Here is a 21,723-nt window from a genome sequence, read left to right on the forward strand (position 1 = left end):
AATTTAATTTTAATTTAATTTTAATTTAATTTTAATTTAATTTTAATTTAATTTTAATTTAATTTTAATTTAATTTTAATTTAATTTTAATTTAATTTTAATTTAATTTTAATTTAATTTTAATTTAATTTTAATTTAATTTTAATTTAATTTTAATTTAATTTTAATTTAATTTTAATTTAATTTTAATTTAATTTTAATTTAATTTTAATTTAATTTTAATTTAATTTTAATTTAATTTTAATTTAATTTTAATTTAATTTTAATTTAATTTTAATTTAATTTTAATTTAATTTTAATTTAATTTTAATTTAATTTTAATTTAATTTTAATTTTAATTTTAATTTAATTTTAATTTAAATTTTTATTTAATTCAGACTCAAATTCAAGTTTAAATTTAAGTTAAAATTAAAGTTAAAATTAAAATTGAAATTGAACAGGCTCCGAGTTTTTTTTATTGAATTTGTTTCGTCCAGCTTTCATTCGAGGCAAGAGTACGGTTGTAGTAGTGAACGTCGACAAAAGTTCACTACTACAATCATACTTCTTGCTCGGATGACAGCTGGAATGAAAACAAGCAGCATAAAATTTATGCCTAACATTTGTCTAACAGCCCATAGTAAAACATGTCTAACGTTAGTCTAATGTTAGACTAACAAACATGTTTCGAATTTGCAACATGTCTAACAAAAGTGTGTCATATCTGTCTAATTTTAGACTAACATTAGCCAAAAGTGAGACAAAAAGTTAGCCTAACATGCTGGCCAGTTAGTCTCACATTAGGCTAATGTTAGGCTAACCCTCCGTACTGGGAAATAATCCGGATACCCCTAAAGAACCCAATTTTCAGTTTCATGGAAAAGAGTTTCAGTGTATGTTCGAAAAAAAAGGGTCCATATACTCACCCCCCGTTTAAGTTCGAAATTTCTGGTTGTCAAAAGCGTGTTGTCAATCCTGCCGTTTGTGTCACCTCGCGCATTCCAATGTTTTTCTTTGGTTTGATGCTGACATGCTGACTGCTGACCTACGCTGATATGCTGACTATTGCGGAAATTTGGTGCATATTTGTAAGTTGTTGTTTACTTTGCGTGCTTATAAAGTTACTGTGTGGCATTACTATCATTTCAGCATCAATCAAATACATCGCAGGCTAGTGTCATGTTGCAGCTTTATGCATTCCGTTGGAGGCGAGCCAGAACCAGTCGGAGGAGATAGGTATTCGTCGGAAGTGGATCTTCGAATCGTACTGGAGAAAGACATGACTGTTGTGTTTGAGGAAAAGCACCGACGGTCGGGTTTGTGCGGTGTCAGACCAGCGGACAGACATACTACTTACCCTTCGTCCATTAAGAGCGCTCGATGAGTTGGAAAATAGTGTCAGAGAGTGCAACGGAGGGCAGATCCAGCGAGTCGAAATTTTCAATGTGGGCAAAACCAATAAATAAATAGGCAAGGTAAATGATTTTTTCTACTTTATTTGATTATTCCTCTTAAAACGTTTTCGTTGCAATCGCTTAATTTCACTCGGAGCTCAAGTTTTGATCGTTTTCAACCGCTTGGACGAAGTCATGAAGATACGTTGGGACTCGTTTTTCTCGAGACGGTCTCTGGACTGCTTCGGGCTGTGCTTTTTCGGTGGTTGTTTGTTTTTCATTGGTAGGTGTGGTGATCTGGCGTTGAGGATCGCGCCACTGGCCAACCTTCTTGGTTTGTGTAACGTGGCGTTTCGCAATCCTTCCTTCTCCATCGTTCAAGGTAAGGCTTCCGTTTTGCTCTTGGATTACCGTGTATCTCGTTGGTGAAAAACGTGAATCTCCTTTCGGACGATTTTGTCGCTCGATCACGACTTCGTCGCCGGGTTGTACTCTGCATCTGCGAGCACCGCGTCGTGAGTCCTCGCGGTACTTTCCGGCCAGTTTTCCCTCTCGATCTCTGCGTTCCAAATCCTCTTCGTCATGGCTTGATTTTCCGTGGTGCATCAGAGGTAAGCCTCGTTTGATTTTGCGGCCGTACATTACTTCTTCAGGAGGAACGTTTGTTACACTATGTGCGGCCGCATTGTGAGCATTTATGGCTTTTTTCAACTCCTCCACGTAATCGGTTTTATTTGCTGTTGCAGTGGCCATAGCCTTGTTTATGACCTTCATAGAGCTTTCTGCAAGCCCATTTTGCTGTGGGAAAAGGGGCGTCGAAGTTGTGGTGCAGATGTCCCGTTTCTTGCAGTACGTGGAAAAGTCTGAACCATTGAAGGGGGGTCCGTTGTCGGTCCTTATGGTTTTCGGGTACCCTTCTTTGTCAAACACGTCGTCCAGGACTTTCTGTAGGCATTCGAATTTAGTTGATTTTACAGGTCTTGCGATGATGTATCTCGACCGGTAGTCAACTATAACTAGGATCAAGATGCCGCCAAACTTTGTATAAGGGCCGTTAAAGTCTAGTGCAATAGACTCCCAGGCCGTTTTCGGGACAAACACACGCTTCATCGGAGTTGGCCTCTCTGGTTTACCGTTGACGCAGCATGTTTCGCACGAGTTCACCCATTTGGTAATATCGCTGGCCATGCCTGGCCACCACACGCGTTGCCGCATTATGCTCTTCATCTTTGTGGTCGTCGGGTGTCCCTCGTGAGCTACTTCTAATGCACGTGTTTGAAGAACTTTCGGTACGATGGCGCAGCCTGTCTTGAGGAGGATGCCGTTCTGAATAGCAAGATCGTTTTCGACCGCTTGATATTTGCGTAGGTCCTTGTGCCACATTCCTGTATCAATGGCTGAAATTACCTGCAGCAGGATTTCATCCGTTGCGGTTGCGGTTCTGATATCTGTCTCTGTCAGGAACTCAATAGAGTTTGTTTCTAGGAACGCTATTTCCCACGGGCTAGCCTCCTCGTCGAAGGGTTCATCGTCCCCGTCGTACAACCTGGACGAAGAATCCGCGATGTTATCTATACCGCGAACATATTCAACGGTATAATTGTAGGGGGTCAACCTTAAGGCCCATCCGTCAGCGCGCGTGAGCGCCCTCTTTGACTCCTCTCGGGACCGGTTGAGGATGAAAGATACCCCTTGAGCATCAGTACGGAGCGTGAAATGCCTACCGAGCAGAAAATAGGAAAAGTGCTCGACAGCCCATACTGCACCTAAGGCTTCCCTTTGATTTTGTGCGTACCGCTTCTCGGTAGGGGTAAGAGATTTAGAGGCAAAGCTTATAATTCTCGCTGGTTGATTTGGGCTCTGTTGTACCAGTACAGCGCCGAGTGCGACGGGTGAGGCATCGGTATACAAGAAAGTCTTATCTTTGTCGGAAAAGAAACCCAACGATATGGTACATTGTATAATTTGCTGCTTGATCAATGCGAATGCTTCACTTTCTTGTGGACCCCATGTCCAAGCTTTGGAAGCAGTAGCAGCCCAAAGGGGGCTGGTGATATTCGCAAAATTTTCGAGGTACGGACTCAAGAAAGTTGCCAAGCCCAGAAAACTCCTAAGCTCCGATAGGGTCGTCGGTTCCCGGAAGCGTCGCACACTTTTAATCTTCTCGTCGTCTATATGGAATCCGTCAGCATCGAGTACGTGACCAACAAATTTAATTTTGGTCCGGTCGTATTCACACTTCGCCTGGTTCAAAGTTAAGTTGTTTTCGCGTAAGATCTGTAGTACTTTGATTGTTGTATTTCGGAGGGACTCCAATGTTTCAGCGAAGATCAGAATGTCATCGATGAATACAATGATGTTATCGACTCCTTTCAGGACACGGGTCATCTCGCGCTGGAAGATTTCCGGCGCACAGTTAACACCAAACATGAGCCGGGTAAACCTATACATGCCATCTTCGGCCAAAAAGGTTGTCAAATCCCGAGACTCTTCGGACAGCTCAAGATGGTAAAAGGCATTGCTGAGATCAAGCTTCGAGAAATACCTTGCACCATGGAGTTTTACTCTCATTTCGTCGAGTAGAGGCAGCCTATAATACTCTCGGTTAATAGCGCGGTTAGGGGCGCGCATATTAACAACAAGTCTAAAATCGTTGCTACCTTTGGCCACCGCGGACATTCCACTAATCCAATTGGGGGCCCATGTCACCTTCTCTATTATGCCTTGGGCTTCCATTTCGTGTAATCTGGTTCGGGCAGCCTCTCTGTAACCAATGTAAATGAGAAGCCCATGGTAAATATTAAGCTGTTCTCGAAAGAAATAGTAAAGCAGTGGTTCTCAACGCAACAACCCATGAGACACCAGATGTATTATGTATTGAGTAGTTTTAAATATATCACAAGTTTTTAATTGTTTGTAGTTACTTAAGTTTGTTTTAAAGAAATCAGTCTTTAAAATTCTTGATTGATTACTTTCCTACTAGTTTTCTGCGTTTCTTATCAACCATCTCTTTTTTTTTTTTATTACCACGCCGAGGGACTAGCTGTGCAAAAATTGCTTGCCTTTTTCCATATAGCGGAATAACGTCATGTGTTCACAGTTTTAAACGTGCTTATAATATTCAGAAAGAGAAAACTCACCTGTATGCAGCTGGAACGTTGTAATAAGCATTTCTGGATGGTGGAACGTCGCTGTTGACGCTGAAACGCACCTTCACCCCAGGCATTTTTGGGAAAACGTCGTTTGTACCGCACTGGTTAATCGTTTTGTTAATCTGCAGCAGTCCCATGTCACTCGCTGTGGACCGTCCAAGTAGGGACCTTGATCCCTTAAGAACAACGTAGAAAACAGCGGATGTTGCCAGTCGCGAGGAGCCTGGCCATGCGCTCGAGATTTCTGCTTTGAAGACGCACTCTATGGTCATGGGTTCTCGCATTCCATAGGCGTGCAGTCTACTAGTTGAGGTGCCACTCATCATTTCAAGTTTTGCCTTTCCTGACTTGGCCTCTTGTTCCAATCGCTCCCAATCTTTCCCGCCGATGATGTTTGCATCAGCACCTGAATCTATCAGGAACCGTATAGCACTAGACGATCCAACGAAACAGTCAATCAACACGTCTTGTAGTGTGAGTGCATTAACTTCCTGTAGTAGATAAAAACGGTTGTTTCGATCAATATTAGACAAATTAAGTTTACGTGTGTTTTTTTTCTCTTTATTTCGTTAAAAAAATCAATTCTTGTGATTGTGGATTCATCGTAAACGAATAAAACTCAAAGTGTCCTTCAATGCTTCAATACCTGCTTGTCATCCTCGTATTTGTCTTCAGGAAATGGTGCCAATCTATCCATGGGTTGGTCGATTCGTTCGTTTTGCGTGAAATTCACTTGTCTCTGCTTGCAGGCTGCCATAAAGTGCCCCCGCTTGCCACATCTGTTGCAGTTGCGACTCAATGCGGGGCATTGGCCGTTACGGTGGCTGAACAGAGAGCAACGATCACATCGTGGGCGTCGTTCTTGAGAGCGTTGATTCATCGGATTTCCTCGGTGTTGCTTGATTGGTGGTCCTTCAGCTCGGCTTCCAACATTCGGTCGTTTTCGATAATTTCCGCCGTGCGGGGGTGGTCGACGCGTGTTTCTGACTTCAAAGGCACCGGCGGTATCTTCGTGACGGTGTGTCTCGGCTTCGAACGTCTCATCCCTTGTAGCTGCCTGGACAATAAAGTTCGTCTCAAATCCGTAGGTCCGTGCTTGTTTCACCAACTCTCGGTTTTTCAGTCCGTTTAGCAGTTGTGCCCGCACGAATCGGTCTTCGTCATCAGCGCTGTAATTACAATTGCGCACTTTACACATCAATCGTGCATGGAAGGCAACCGCCTTCTCGCCGTTCTCCTGTTTCATCCGTGTAAAGGCTTCATGTTCGGCGGCGGTGTCTGTCATCGAACGGAAGTAACCCTTCACATTTGCCACAAAGGTCCTATAGCAGTTCGGATCCGTCAAACACGGGCGCAGCTTGGCAGCTTTAACGATTTCCTGTAGCTCGTTACCCAGGGAAAGAAATAATAGCTGAGTTCTTTTGACTGGATCGTTCACATTTCCGAGTGCAGCCGCTATTTCGAAATTTTCGATATAGCGGTTCCATTCCTCCCACATTTTGTTGGAGGGGATACCGCTCGGGAACGGCTTCACGTGGTCCCAGCGGATGCCGGGGGATGTGCTTGAGTTAGTACACGAACTCGTTTCATTTGGGAAACTCCAGCTATTGTCAGGATTGTCGTTCAATGGTGGTCGGGGAAGGCCGGGCTGAAAACGACTCAGAGCTTCATTGATTCCGACGATCATTTTCTCCATTAGCTCGATACGTTTTGCGTTTGCTACGTCCAATGTCTCACCGTTAGCGTTCCCGATCGCTGTGGTTGCCGGGTCCGAACATGTAACGGACGGCGAGCCCATCGTAGATGTGGGTACGTTGGTGAGTTCGTTGACATAAGCTTCGGCTACTTCTTCGTCGTGGTTGTCATCTGTGTCGGTTTCGCTATCGGAACTGCTGCTGCTAGCGTCGCTGTTTGAAGAACTTGAACTGGAAGAACTTGGACTTGAACTTGGTGATCGTTCGCCGTCGATTTGATCTGCAGGCGAGGACTCGTTATCGTCGCCGACCGGAGCGTCGACCCATCGGACATATTTGCCGTCGTTCGCCATTTCGCTACACAGTAAGTCGCTTTCCGCTTTGCTGGAATGGGAACCGTCAAAAAATGTCCTTAGTTATCGTGGAACAAACATTTTGATTCGAAACAAATATCTCTGATTACTTTAGGCAGAGTATTTACGTTTCTGTTGACATAGAAAGTAATAAAAATTGAATGCGCAATCTGAGTGATTCGCTAGGCAAATGCACGATATTGTGAGGAGTGCGGTCGGCATATCCGCTTTTTTTTTTTAATTGCGCGACGCTTAGTCCGCTCGTATGGGTTCAATGCGAGCGCGACTTTTGGTCCGCTACAAAATGCGCGATTTACGAAATCCGCTTATTGCATGCGCGATCTAAGAGATCCGCTTCATAATATGCGCGACCTTTCGTCCGCTTTAATGAAGCGCGGTTATGTAACCCGCTGTATTAGTGCGCGACATTGTGTCCGCTCAATTGACGATTCGTGTTTGATACAGAGTGCGCGACTTTCGCAGTCCGCTTTGCAATGCGCGACTTTTGTAGTCCGCTTTATAATGCGCGATCAAAGTGATCCGCTTCCAGAAGGGTTTTTTTTTGTAAAGCGCAGCCATTTTTTTCCATGCTCGTACAGTACCATGTTTGTGCTTGCGCGATTTCAATGATCCGCCATTTTCTATCCCGACTGAAAATTTTGCTCTTCGTTCCGCCATATTTCACTCAAATGTTACTGATAATATTCCATAATTAAATTAGCCCAAGGTGATTCCTTTCCGATGCAGGAGTGACTTGATAAAAACTAAAGAAAAGGTCCGAATTTATGTTGCTACCAAAAATTAGCAACACCTGGCAAGGTCCGCCATTGTGCAAAGCTAAATACCTGCCGGAAAGGAATCACCCAGCAACACAACGCAGCACGTCTTACCTTGCCGCTGGTCGATAAAGGAATGAGGATGGAGACGGTCTGATGCATGCGTGGGACCATCGTGATGGCTCTTGCGAACCGTAATCGCAAAGGGCTAAACCCACTGAGGTTCAGCTACATGCATTGTCGGCTATGCGAGTCCGTATGAAGTTGATCATCAATATTAACTTCTTTTTCTCGATCAGCCTAGATAGCTGTGTAGTGTCGGTAGCGATTGTCTCAATTGGCTAAGAATAACACTACGGACCGCCTGTTCCGGTGGTAAGAATCCACCAACAGGTGACCCCTAATTCATGGTGTGACGCGGCTTTATGCTTACCGTGCCTAGGAATGAATGGCTAGGGGGGTCTAATAAAAACCTAACCGCTAACGGAGCCTGTGGAGTACCAGGGCGCCCTCCACAGTATGTAGCCCTTACTGCGCTAACCGGAGCAATGGTGCAGTGGACCTTGTGTTTCTCCGAGACAATCAGCTGCCCTTCTTTAGTCTCGCTTGAGGCTAAATAAGGGCGGGATTATGAAGATGTTGTTAATTAGTTTAAATGTTCACCTATATGGTTTCGCATTATGCGATTTACACAGTGTATTCTGTGTATCCTCGCCTTTGGCGTTTTCCAATCGATACCGATTTGGTTTTATTGTTGCTGTTCTTTGTTGTGCTGTTGTTGCGAAGAGTTTAATCTTACCTAGTTTGGGTAGTGGCTACGGTTAAGATAGCTCAGATCAATCTTCAGCATAAAAGAACAGCAACGATCAATCTTTGCAGACTTATGCAAAATGGTACAGCCCAAGTGGCCTTGGTACAAGAACCTTACTTTCGTAAGGGAAATTTCTATCTGGGAAACCTTGTGAACCCGGTGTTTGCCACTTTCAGTAAACATGAAATGGCAAACTCGCGTGTCATGCCTCGAGCCTGTGTGCTTGTCAACAACGCAATAGTTGCTACACTCATCTCTGAACTAACCACCAGAGATGTATGTGCTATCACAATTGATGTATCTGTTGGAAACCTCAACAGGAAATACGTCTATTGTTCTGTGTATTTACCGCATGATGAACCATCCCCTACGGATGCTTTCAAACAAGTCATCGCATACTGCACTTCAAAAGGCCTTCCGCTAATTGTTGGCAGTGATGCTAATGCTCACCATATCATCTGGGGCAGCTCAGACATTAACTTGAGAGGCTCCAGTTTGATGGAGTACTTAAGTAGTACAGATCTTGCATTACTTAACATAGGCAACCGCCCAACCTTCATGGTATCTGCTAGAGAGGAAGTGTTAGATATAACGCTTTGCTCTAGCAGAATTTGTCACGAGCTGACCAACTGGCATGTGTCAGATGAAGAATCTTTATCTGACCATCGCTACATCTTTTTTGAACATTTAAATGTTACTTCGCAAACATTGCGTTTCAGGAATCCTCGGTCAACAAACTGGGATCTTTATACTGATTTGGTTGCAGCCAAATTTCATGGATATTCACCATCCATTGACACTCCAAGTGATTTAGATGATGCCGTTGATACTACAACGACCTTCATCATGGAAGCTTTTGAAGAAGCATGCCCTCTACGGTCTGTGAAGATCACAAGAGGAACCCCTTGGTGGAACTCTGATCTGGCGAAACTCAGGAAACAATGTAGAAAGAGTTGGAACAGACGACGTTCGGCTGGTTCGGAGGCTTTCAGGTCGGCTCGCATGGCCTACAGGAAAGCTCTCCGGTCTGCTGAACGATCCGGCTGGAAAAACCTTTGTACAAATGTTTCCAGCTTGAGTGAAGTCAGTCGGTTAAACAAAATCCTTGCGAAATCTAAGGATTTCCGGGTGAACGAACTTCGTTTGCCAAATGGCGATCTGACTTCCTCTGATGAGGAAGTTCTGGAATGCTTATTCAGCACACACTTCCCTGGATGTGTAGATATTACATCTTCGGATGATCCTGATGTCTTTTCTTGTAGTTATGATTCTTTAGCTTCGGCTCGGAGTATTGTAACTATAGAATCGATTGAGTGGGCTCTTAATAGCTTTGCTCCTTTCAAATCTCCTGGGGCAGATGGGATTTATCCTATTTTGCTTCAGAAGGGATTTGATTATTTCAAACATGTTTTGAAAAAACTACTTGTTTGCAGTTTTGCTACAGGGTATATTCCCAAATCCTGGAGGGATATTACTGGAAAGTTTATTCCGAAAGTGGGTCGTGCGTCGTATGAAGAAGCAAAGAGTTTCAGACCTATCAGTTTGACCTCTTTTCTTCTGAAATGCTTAGAACGCATTGTGGATCATCACATTCGTGATGTTCATCTGGCCAACGTGCCTCTTCATGTGAACCAACATGCCTACCAATCTGGTAAGTCCACTGTGACTCTTTTACACAAGGTTGTTTACGATATCGAGAAAGCATTCGCTCAAAAGCAATCTTGTTTGGGTGTTTTCTTAGATATCGAGGGTGCCTTTGACAACGTGCCTTTCGATGCCATATTGGAAGCCGCACGGAGTCATGGTATATCTCCAATGATTTCCAATTGGATTCACCAAATGCTCAAAAACCGATATCTCTTCTCGACATTACGTCTAGCAGGGATTAGGAAATTGAGTGTTTGTGGATGCCCCCAAGGGGGAGTCTTATCACCGCTTTTGTGGAATCTCGTAGCAGATACGCTATTGAGGCAACTCAATAATAGCGGTTTTCCTACTTATGGTTTTGCCGACGACTACCTAACATTGTTAGTTGGTATGTGCATCAGCACCCTTTTCGACCTGATGCAAAACGCCCTTCAGGTAGTTGAGGGTTGGTGTCGCCAATATGGCCTTTCGGTTAATCCGAGTAAAACATCTATTGTTCTTTTCACGGAAAGGCGAAACCGTAATGGCGTTCGACCTTTGCGTCTCTTTGATTCTGAAATCGATGTGACTGAACAGGTAAAGTACGTTGGAGTCATTCTTGATTCCAAGCTTTCCTGGACACCTCACATTGAGTTCAGAATCAAGAAAGCTTGTATGGCCTTTGGGCAATGCCGGCGTACTTTTGGTACAACTTGGGGTCTAAAACCCAAGTATATCAAATGGATTTACACAACTGTTGTTCGTCCAATATTGGCTTATGGGTGTCTTGTGTGGTGGCAAAAGAGCGAAGTGAGAACGGTCCAATCAAAATTAGGCCATCTCCAAAGGATGTGCTTAATGGCGATGTCTGGAGCGTTCTCTTCAACTCCTACGGCAGCGCTCGAAGTTCTCTTTGACGTTGCCCCACTACACATTCATCTCAAACAAGAAGCCCTTTCTTGCACTTACCGGTTACGGGTACTCGGTCTACTAGAGGAAACTCCTGTGAACCGCACATCAACACACACCTCGTTGTTTCCACTTTTAGTGAATTGGGACAAAATTGTCCTTGCTCCAAGTGATCTTACAATTGCTTGTAATTTTCCATATAGGACATTTTCCACGAAATTCCCTTCCCGGGAAGAGTGGACATCTGGTTATCTGGAAAGAAGTATTTCAGACGACATCGTATGTTACACTGATGGCTCCCTTCTCGAAGGTCGAGCAGGTGCTGGTGTTTATTCTCGTGAGCTAAGGCTGTATCAGTCTTATTCACTTGGTAGACACTGCACCGTTTTTCAGGCCGAAATCTTTGCTCTTATGTGTGGAGTGCAATCAGCACTTCAGCAGCACGTAATGGGCAAAGTAATATACTTCTGTTCAGATAGCCAGGCTGCTATTAAAGCACTTGCTTCGGCCAACTCCAGGTCGAAGATAGTTATCGCTTGTCGAACTCAAATCGAGGAGCTGAATTCAGCAAACGCTGTTCACCTTGTATGGGTACCTGGCCATTCTTCCATCGCTGGAAATGAATTGGCTGATGAGTTAGCTCGCACTGGAGCATCACATGACTTCATTGGCCCTGAGCCAGCTATTCCGGTATCCAAGTGTTGGGTAAAGCTTCAGATTGACATCTGGGCTGCCACTCAGCACAAACAATACTGGAATAGTTTGGAGTCATGTCGTCAAACCAAATTGTATAGTGCTGAGCCATCTCTACGGGTGGCGAAGTATCTAACTAATCTGTCTAAGCAGAATTGCAGCATGCTGGTCAAAGCATTGACTGGCCACTGCCGACTCAGCTATCACATGGCGAATATTCAGCAAGCTGATTCATTTGCCTGTGATAGCTGTGAATCCGATTATGGAACTTCGTATCATCTGATATGTAACTGTCCAGTTTTCGCGCAACTGCGTTTCCGAGTATTCGGTAAACACTTATTAAGTGAAACTGACTTCAGAAACCTGAATCTTCAGGATATTCTGTTGTTCTTAACCCGCTGTGGTAAAGAGCTATAGGCTCTCTTTCGCTTTATGCGTTATTACAGTGCCCTTTTCAGGGCGCTGTTTGAACCCATTGTGGTACGCTTGTGCGTTAGTACCCTCTTCCAGGGTATTTTTCCTATTTCCCTACCTGTCCCTATCCCCATCCAAATCCTTTTTCCTTCCTTTTCCCTCAGGTAGATGATGAAATAGGCTGTTATTTTGGCGATGGCACAAATGTCCCAAATGGAGGATAACGTGCCTCTGGAGCCGGCCTTCTGATACCACTGAGGTTCAGCTACATGCACACTTAATGCGGTGAGCTCTTTCGTACCCACACAGTATGGATAGATGCATTTGACAAAAAAAAAAATGCGTTTATTTTTTTTTCTCCTAGCCCGGGGAGTATTGTAACCAACGGGTTACAACCTGATGCTAGTTAGCCCAAATACAAGATGAAATAATTGTACAAATGAACTCGAAATTTGAATTAAATTAAAAAAATCTTTCTCAATATCCTTTCTGTTTCTTTCCCATGATTGCTCATCTAAATGGAGGCGAGTGATGTCGCCGCCAAACCTGGGACGCGTTCACAGAAAATGATAGGACGAGCTCGTCTCACGTTTGTGGAATTAATTAGGTGAGAAATCATGGAAGGGAGGTGATCTATCTCATAAAATATACTCTTAGTAGAAATTAACCATAAGGCAAACCAAAAAAAAACAATTAAAAAGAAATGTATTTGAATTAACCCCCCCCCCCCCTCGCAGAAATTAAATGTTTTGCTATTACCGTTAAAGAGGGTGATGTATACCCCAAATTAAATGTCCTTTAATTCCTGCCATTAGCTAGAGTATTAACCCAAGCCGCGCCGGATCACCTCCATTCAATTACTCAGGTCTAAATTATAAGGTGGAATCAACTGTCAATACAAATCTGCGGTAACCTGCCCTCGACGAAGCGTACCTCTTCTGAAAATTGGCGTCCACATAGGTAGCGTTTTCGACGGATACAGCTGCTTTGGAGTGGGAGAGAAAACTCCGGTAAAAGGAGGGCTATTGAGGAGCGAAAGATATAAAAGGCGATTCTTCCATGTGGATCGCTCTCTGTTCCTTTCTGGAAAATATCGATATTAGTCCGGCTTCGCGAATACAACCGAGTGCGATTGGAGAATCGGCGAAAGTTTTATCGGGAGATACCGTGTGCTCGAAAAGAACGTTAAGGGTGACTAGTTTACTGAGCCCATATCGGAGGTGAAATAATTGAGTGAGGCCAGACTAGGGGTCTCGTACCCGGCCAAGTTAGTGCTTTCCCTCCCGAAGACCCGCTCTGAGGCACAAGTGACGGTGAACCCAGGTGAAATCTGAAAGTTTGAGTGATTATTGAGAGGACTCTGGAGTAGCGAGCCGGTAAGCAGATCGATCGAACACCAACCTACGGTCGGTCAGTGAATCGTGATCCGTGATAGAGAAGCCATCACGGATGAGAAGTGACCCTTCGGCGGCGGCTTAAAAGCCTGCAGAACGTATATCTACTGTGGACCGCATCGAGGACCAGTTCATCCACACCCACGTGGTCCGTACGGTATCCAGCGAACCCATACCATCGGCGGGTCTCACCGAGCGACCCGACAAACACAACCCCTCAAGGCGATCGGCGTATCGCTAGCCAGGTACGTGAGTGGCCCTGTTAATCTCTCCCCTCCTGTGGCTCCCCGGACGAATTCGTGGATCGCCAGTCTTGCGGCAACCTTCGTCTGCGACGGCGCCCAACCGACCGACGGCCGCAACACTTCAAGCTAGCCAACGATTATTAGCGAATGTACACTTGTGAATTTTCTAAATGCATTCCCAAAATTTTTTAGCTTTATTTACAATTAAACAAAATGTGCACGTAAATTTTGATCCTTAATCAATCTGCAAGAAGAAAGCACCTTTACCAGCATTGTGAGGCTATCTATCTCCAGGTAAGTGTCGATTTATCGGATCTTCCCACGGTTTGCCCTGAGTAACCTGAGCTAGCAATTTAGATCTGAATGCGGTAGACCGCAAGAACAGAATTAGGTTTTTATAGTTGATGGTGATTTGAGATTGTTTCAAATCCTAAGGGGCCTCCCGATTCGGGTTTCAACACTAGAGTTCTATAACTTGAAGTCTGTGTCAGGGAAAGGTTTACATCTCTAGTACTTAATCACGGCCCGAAATGGCCTGAATGTTGGCAATCGAAATATGATTGCGGGCCTCTATTCTGCCGGAGCCCTATAAATGTGAATTAATACTAGGGGAACATTTACAGGTTAAAATAGCACATTTAACACGAAAATAAAACTTGTAATAGTGATCCAACATCTGTGAAGAAAGTTATACCCTAGAAAAAGTGAGGATAAACTTTATTGTTATTTTTCCACTACATGTAAAGGAATAATATCAATAATGAAATCTCAATACTTTGCCTCACTTTGCCTAGGGTATAACTTTTTTCACAGCCGTCGGATCAAAATTCTCTGGCATATAGTCACCTACAATAATACCAAAGGGTTTGATTATTGAACGCGTACAGCGCCACCTAGTGGCAAAATTCGAAAACTTAAAATTTCTGCATACATTTAGCCAAGTTTTCCCATACAAACTTCAAGCGTTTTGAGCGCCCCCTTAGGCTCAACTGATTTTGCTCAAATTTTGAACGTAGCTTTTGGGAGTCCAAAACAACTGATTTCGGAGGTAAGACTTGATATTTTTCGAAATTTTTGTTTTTCATATAAGTGTGGGCCACCCTAATGTGTATTTACAGTTTTTTGTTCACTTTATATTGAAACCCCTGTTTATTCAATGCTGATATTTCTACTCTGGAGCATCGCTGATAGGTCGCATTTTAGATTCTGAGATATTTTAGCAGCCATGAGTTTTCTTCATAAATACTTTCTTTTGCAAGAGTTAGTGGCAGTCTTGTTTACATAATACCGTCGTTCGGGGTGACATTGGCCTAGAGGGTAACACTGGTCCATTAATCCCACGGATTCGATATAAGTCAGAGAATCCGACGGTGCGGTGGATGCAAACTATATTAGAATTATGCATTCTAGTAATCTAGCACACAATATGCGTTCCCGTCGTGTTGTAATCGTGCGGAATAGTGGTCCTATGACACCCCGCACGACGGTATATGGAACAAGTGGGCATATTCCACATTTTCATAAAGCTGTCACTTTTTAGCGCCAATCATTTATAATATTTAAATAAGAAAACAGACAGAAGATCTATTTTGAAGAACACGCCTTCGTTAAAACATAACAAAACACCTAAAGAACACAAACTTCTGTAAAGAGGGGATTACTGCGGCATTGAGTAATAAATATTTGAACAATTTTCTAATTATATGTATCAATCTAACACTTGTTTCTGAAGATCTATATTGTATTAGTTGAAGTTATCATCCATAGCAACTATTGGATGTCTATGACCCAAAATGAAATCCGTAATACTCATTCAGAATAAGTAGTAACTGGTATAAAATGAATCAATCGCCTCAAAACTTCATGATACAAATAAAAAAGTTATATGAGAAATTTCATCTCCTAACATCCCACCAGTTTATGAAACCTTACTTTTTTCACAAAAATTGACTGTTTTCGAAAACCAGCTTAGTTACATCAAATATTTTATCCTATTTTCCTTTGAAATCAGTTGTAGAACAGCTTGCGATTACTCACATATTTTTCCTAATAATATTTCTGACCTCACAAATGAATGTTTCAATGGTAGCGAAATTGAGAAAAAGCAATGCCGTTCTATTTTTGATGTTTAGTGTCTAGTTAAAAACCTATTTTCATGAATGGTAATACTTAGAGTATGCCTTTATTTCCAACACACATTTGAAGCGAATTTGGAATTAGTTAATTAATTTTTATATGGGTTGGCGTTTTATCAAAGTAGTGTGTGAAGATGAATCCCTTAACACCCCATGAGTTCTTAACACCCCATTTTACGGTATCTCGGAGTAGAATACAGTAGAATATAGGAACTGCGTGGCGTGCTATAACTGTGTTACTAAGAAAATCATATCTATTTCCAACCGCACAGGTTAAAAGCCATCGGATGCTTGGCGGTGGAAATGTTACTTAACATTCTTTTGCTAGTAGATTGAAAATCCGTGAGTGTTTTTCAATTTTAGCTCAAAAATTTAAAATATTTTATTTTTATTGATTTGGCTTAAAACTGTGATTGTTTGTGGACGATTATTTCAAAAACATTTAAACGTATCTTGTGGAGATATAGCAGGTATTCTAACAAGTTCAGTAATTGTACGCTAGTTTCAATATGTGGAACCTCTTCAATTTGCATACTGCAACAAGACAACTAAATAAATGATATGAATAATGGTGAAAACTAAGTTTCTCAGAACATCCCCTCCATTATTTATGTTGGATTGTGAGTGCTATAACTAGGTAACTTGATAATTTTCCAACCCTTTATTGTTTTTATCACATGTTTAAACTAAACTAACCAAAAAATTTCTTTTGTAGCAGAAAGAGTAGAAGCAGAGTTACCAATAAATGCTGAAAAAGTATTATTTTTAAGGCTTCATACCTTTGGAACAACTGCATGAAAAAATGAAAAATTTACAAACTCGTTTTTTTCTCGAAACCTTGATTTTTGAGTTACCTTGATCTAGCATTAAGGGGACGTTATACAGGTCGGATTCGATTATCCGGAGTCGGGTTTTGCTGCTTCTCAAATATATATCCGGGAAACGGAAAATAAATTTATTTTAATTTTATAAACTAATAAATTGTATTTTCTCATTTTTCCACATTCTTTTTAGCACGGGCTGCTGTACAAGCGAACATCAGACAATAATAAATGGCAGCAAAGATACTTCGTTCTGTATCAGGTAAGTTTGGCACGTATTTTGATTCGATGCGTCCATTAAATGTTCTTTTACTATCGGTAGCAACCTATCCATATTGATAAACAAAATAATCTACTCTTCTCAACCACCCAGAACCTGCTCTTCTACTACGAATCGTTTGACTCAATCCGTCCCTTGGGAATGATCTTTCTGGAAGGATGCTACTGCGAACGAATTGTTTCAGCCCCCTCAACACTGTCCGCTTCGCCCGTTGGCAGCGGTAGCAGCGGACAGGGCTCCAAGGTTGTCAAGGAGGAAAAACTACAGGTGAGATCCGCTTCAGCACATCAAACGAAAAATTTGGATTGGCGATTGCTGCACGATTGCAGCTAGCAAGCCTTCGAACGATTTGAAGGGTGGAATAAAGTTCTTTTTTTAGTGGTGACCACTTGCAACAGACGGTAGATGGTTTGAAGGTGCAGCACTTGGCCGAATAGAACGTGATGAAAAGAACCTAACATCAAAGTTGTAGTTTTTTTTACATCGCGTGCACTACGGTATTGAAATTGCTTGAACTGCTGAGGCTATGAAACAAATTGAGAGCAGTTGAAACTTGTTAGCTGATTCGCTGTTTGTGATACTGATTTGAATTAATGCATGTTTGGGTGCTTTCATAAGAAGGCCTAGATGGGTATTGAAAAATATCTACCTTCGCCTTATTTTTTGAAGCCTAATATCCATACTGGAACAAAGTCTCCTTCTCAGCCTAGAGATTTATGAGCGCTTCCACATTTACTAACTGAGAGTCCTCAATGAGGACTTTCTCTGTCAATAATCATTTGTTACGTATGAATCTTTTTTCTACAAGGCTGGTGCATCACCATGGTGCATTAAAACATGTTTCCACGTGTTGAATTCAACAAAAAAAAGTCTCACAAACAAGCACGATCAATTTTCAAAAAAAAAAAAAATCATAAGGTTAACTGATGAATTTGGTTCGTTTATTTCTCTGAGTGTAGTAAACAGAAACATATTTCGTTTAACTACATTAAAACCTCTTTTTATGCATGCTACTTTTATGCACTTTTTATTCATGCCCCTTTTTCATGCCCTGCATAAAAAGAGGGAAATCTACTCAGAAACAATATTGTATCTAATAATGATAGCAAATATAGCAGCCAAAGATGGGAAAAAATCATTTATTTATAGCGTATCCCTCGCTCACGTCCACGCACAATCTGATGCGAGTGTGCTTCTCCCCTAGCCAAGCAAAATCTTTCCACTTTCATTGCCCATTCTTTCTAATCGCCGAGCACCGGGCAACGCAAGCAACGACGGCCGAATGAATCGCTACCGAATCTGAGTGCCGAAGGCGAACGAACCAAGATTGAACGAATGTTTGCGTTCTGAGTCGGGTGCGAGAGCATTCATGTTGGAACGTTCATTTAGCGTTCAGTGGAAGCATTCAGTACTGGGAATTGAATCGGTGAGTGCGTTTTGATTCAATCAGCTGAATGCCACTCCCCAAGTAACACAGAAAACATCTTTCAAAATTAAAATTTTTAAAGATGCTTTATAAACGTATTATAAAAGCATCAGTAAACATCAAAGGGGCCGTCCATATACCACGTGGACAGAAAATTCATGGTTTTTGACCCCCTCCCCCCTCCCCGTGGACAAGCGTGGACTTTTCATTGACCCCTACCCCCCTCCCCCAATGTCCACGTGGACATCCGAAAACAAGTTTTTTTTTTTCATATTTCTAAAATAAATAAAAAAAGTGATTTTGAAAAAGCATTTTTTTTTTAAATTGTGTTTTTTCTTCTTAAAAATGTCTTAGATAATATTATTATTGAAAACTTTATAAAATACAAATGTTCTATAGCTTTACGTATAAAAAAACAAGTAGCACAAACAAGTAGCACAAACCTAGTAGGAAACCTACCCACAAGATTTCAACATTGTTTTTAATTCAGCTCATTGTTTGTGATAGTGTGGGTTCGATTCTTGCTCCAGCGGGTGAAAAATTTTCGTCAAACGGAAAATTCTTCATTGGGTGTTTTTCGTGTAATCGCCATCGCCTAATGTTAGGGCTGTCCATAAACTACGTAGACTCTGAGGGGGAGACGGGGGGGGGGGGGGGGTCTGACCAAAGTCTACGCTCCATACAAATTTAGAAATTTTTGTATGGACAAAAGTCTACGAGGGGGAAGGGGTCTGAGAAGGCCAAAAATGAGTCTACGTAGTTTATGGACAGCGCCTTAGTGATTGTTCAATGTTTAGTCTGTAAAGCTTCTGGTTGAAGACGGTGTTTTTTAGAATGTTTGTTCAATCTATAATTGTCTGATTGTTTTGTTGTAATTTTAAATCTTAGATTTTTGTTGAGATTAGATTATATTGCTTAGATTCTTACAAAAAACAAGATTTACAGCAACTAAATTGTATTGCTGAGGTTTAGACTTTAATATTCATTAGAAACATCTTAAATTTTAAAGGAAACTACAACAAAAAGTTTTTGAGATAAGCCTGCAAACCCCTACATGTATATTGAAATTTTGAAGTAGTTTAAAAATTTGATATGAACCTTCGAAAAATCCATACATAACTCCGATGAAAATTTTTTGACTGAAACACCATCATTTTCATGGTCACTCCATTTTAAATCTCCAGAATATTTCTCGATGAAGAAAACTAAGTAATTAGAAATTCTGATAATTTAAAACAAATTAGTCTGTGAATCAATACCATGATTATTTTTCCTTGAAGAAGTAACTTACAACTAAAAGACAATGTATAATAAAATAAAATATATGAAAGAACTGTTGAAGAGCATATCAACAATTATGCGGCATATTTTTTTTCGTTTGTAGATTATTGTTTCTTAATTTATATGTCAATGTTGTCCACGTGGACATTTGACGAACCCCCACCCCCCTCCCCGTGGACAAGCGTGGACTTTTCGCTAACCCCCTCCCCCCTCCAAGCTGTCCACGTGGTATATGGACGGCCCCAAAATGTTATTTGCAAGCTTTATTTTTGTTAGCTGCTTACTAATAACTAAAGAAAATTATTAGCTATAAATCGTGAAAAAATACGCAGATAATGCATATACTCAACACCAATCTTTGTTAAGTCTTGACAGCAATCAATTCGAAAATAACATTTACTTTGTTGATGATGCAAACTACTGGGTTATCTGGGGACAAAGCTGCCAAAAGCAAAAATCATCTAAAAAAACTGGTTAATTTAGTTTAGTTACTAAACTATAAAAGGGTATAAAAAACTAGCCTCGAGAAGGACAGCGTATCTGTTGAATTTGAACGGAATCACCAGCTCGATACACAGCCGATATCCTCGGAAGAACCCATCATTTTCCCTGCCAAGTTCTTCTGGAAGCAGCGGCTGTGATCAACATTTTTGTCCAAACACAGAGTCAACATTTTCAAATATGGGAAGCATTCGGGCAGTTCCCCGGGAATTACGGTCCATTTCAAATTTGCAGCGAGTTTCCTAACGTCAAATCCGCTAACCACTATCACCAACATTCTGATGTAATCTGCTGTGTTGTATTCCCGAGCTGCTTGCCAACTCACACCACTCACGAACCGTCCAATCACGGGTTGCTCCGGACATGATCTAGTCGAGTGAATGGTGAATTTTTCGTTGCGCTTATTAGATTTTACTGAAAACTGAAGACAAATATGAGCCTCCATCAGCAGAATTTGCGATAACTGTTGATTTTATTTTGACACTTTGACAGATAAACAAAACAGTTATAATGTAGTTGTTTTAGCGTTGTCAGAAAACAAACTAATAAGCGAATGTGTTGAACATATGTAAAGCAAGCGTATTATAAATGTAACAATATATGCATGTTGTAGAATTGCTTGAAAGATGTAAATCAGAAGTAATTTTAACTTCTGCTGTATCAAAACAAAAGATTTGTGTTTTCTGTTTCAATTTATTCCATTCCAAAAATGGTTCATTTTACAGTACCGTATAAAAGCATCAGAAAACAAACCAAATTTGAAACGAAAACTAAATCTTATTCTACTTGATTTGTTGATAATTGTTAAGAAAACAACATTAATGTTAATTAATACTCGTTCATGGGCCATAATCAGTGGTCAAGGGTTCGATATAAATTAAGAATTAAATTTTAAATTGTTTTCAAAATATTTTGAACAGCACTGTAAGTTTCGTTTATAGTCTGCCATATTTATTTTTGAGTGGATTGAAAAAAATATCAGTAAACCAGTATTAAATGGCTGATTCTTGCCACATTTTTCAATTCCGCTAAATGGCACATGAATTGTGAATAACTAAAATCATAAGTTTCACAATAAATCTTAAAGCGCAAGTGAAGCAATGTTGACACCACATAGTATATATGCCATTTTATGATCAAACACCCAAATATCAAAATATATCATCGACTCCATCACTTGAAAAGTAGTTACCATGTTGAAACAGAGAATTTCATTTATTCAGAAAAAAAAACGATTTATTTATTTTTCATTTCATATTTTTTTTCTCTGGAGGTTGTTACGCTTTACAGTCGGGTCTCTTAAGAGACTGGTATTATATATGGAATCTTAAAATTATATAGCTTTCAAATAGCTCAATTACAACATTTTCAAAAGGTCGTTGTATAAACGTTTTCTGCAGATTTGTATTACTATAAAACAGCTTAATTCCAACTTATGAATGAGATTGTATTATATGAGTTATATTCAAGTATTATTATTGACAAATAACTCGATTTCAACTAAACAGTAGTAGAGTGTGGATCAAAACGTACCTGTGGAGTACTATTAGTGTATAACGATACATCTTATATAACCTGTAAGATGTTCTATAAGCCGCCATGTTTTGCGCTGTTTTGCTTATATAAGTGTTCGATAAGTCAATAATACAGGAAAAATACAACCAACTATGTATTAATTGTGAATTTTAAACTGTTATAATACTAGCTGTGTTACTTGGGCGGTAGTTGAGAGAACGAACGTTCTTTCCGTTGTACACCGATGCAAGCTGATTCGTTTCGCACTCTATTTGTTTCTCTCCTGATTCGCTTCGGTGGCGTAAGTAGCGAGCCGTTCGTGTT

The 21,723-nt window shown here is 41.1% G+C and overlaps 1 protein-coding gene across 14 annotated transcripts in view; it reads left to right on the forward strand.

Annotated features, from left to right (window-relative positions):
* The window catches only part of LOC109402762 (ras-specific guanine nucleotide-releasing factor 2-like), an 839,143-nt gene that overhangs the window by 164,182 nt on the left and 653,238 nt on the right, over positions 1-21,723 (forward strand). For 13 of the 14 annotated variants that reach the window (XM_062861325.1, XM_062861329.1, XM_062861315.1 and 10 more), the window contains 2 exons: positions 16,590-16,658; positions 16,770-16,943. In XM_062861325.1, the coding sequence (XP_062717309.1) occupies positions 16,590-16,658; positions 16,770-16,943 (243 nt within the window). Of the gene's footprint in view, positions 1-851; positions 1,068-1,128; positions 1,455-16,589; positions 16,659-16,769; positions 16,944-21,723 lie in introns of those variants that run through there. The other variant, XM_062861328.1, reaches the window with a different exon arrangement.

Source organism: Aedes albopictus, chromosome 3 (genome assembly GCF_035046485.1).
Source record: "Aedes albopictus strain Foshan chromosome 3, AalbF5, whole genome shotgun sequence".
NCBI lineage: Eukaryota > Metazoa > Arthropoda > Insecta > Diptera > Culicidae > Aedes > Aedes albopictus.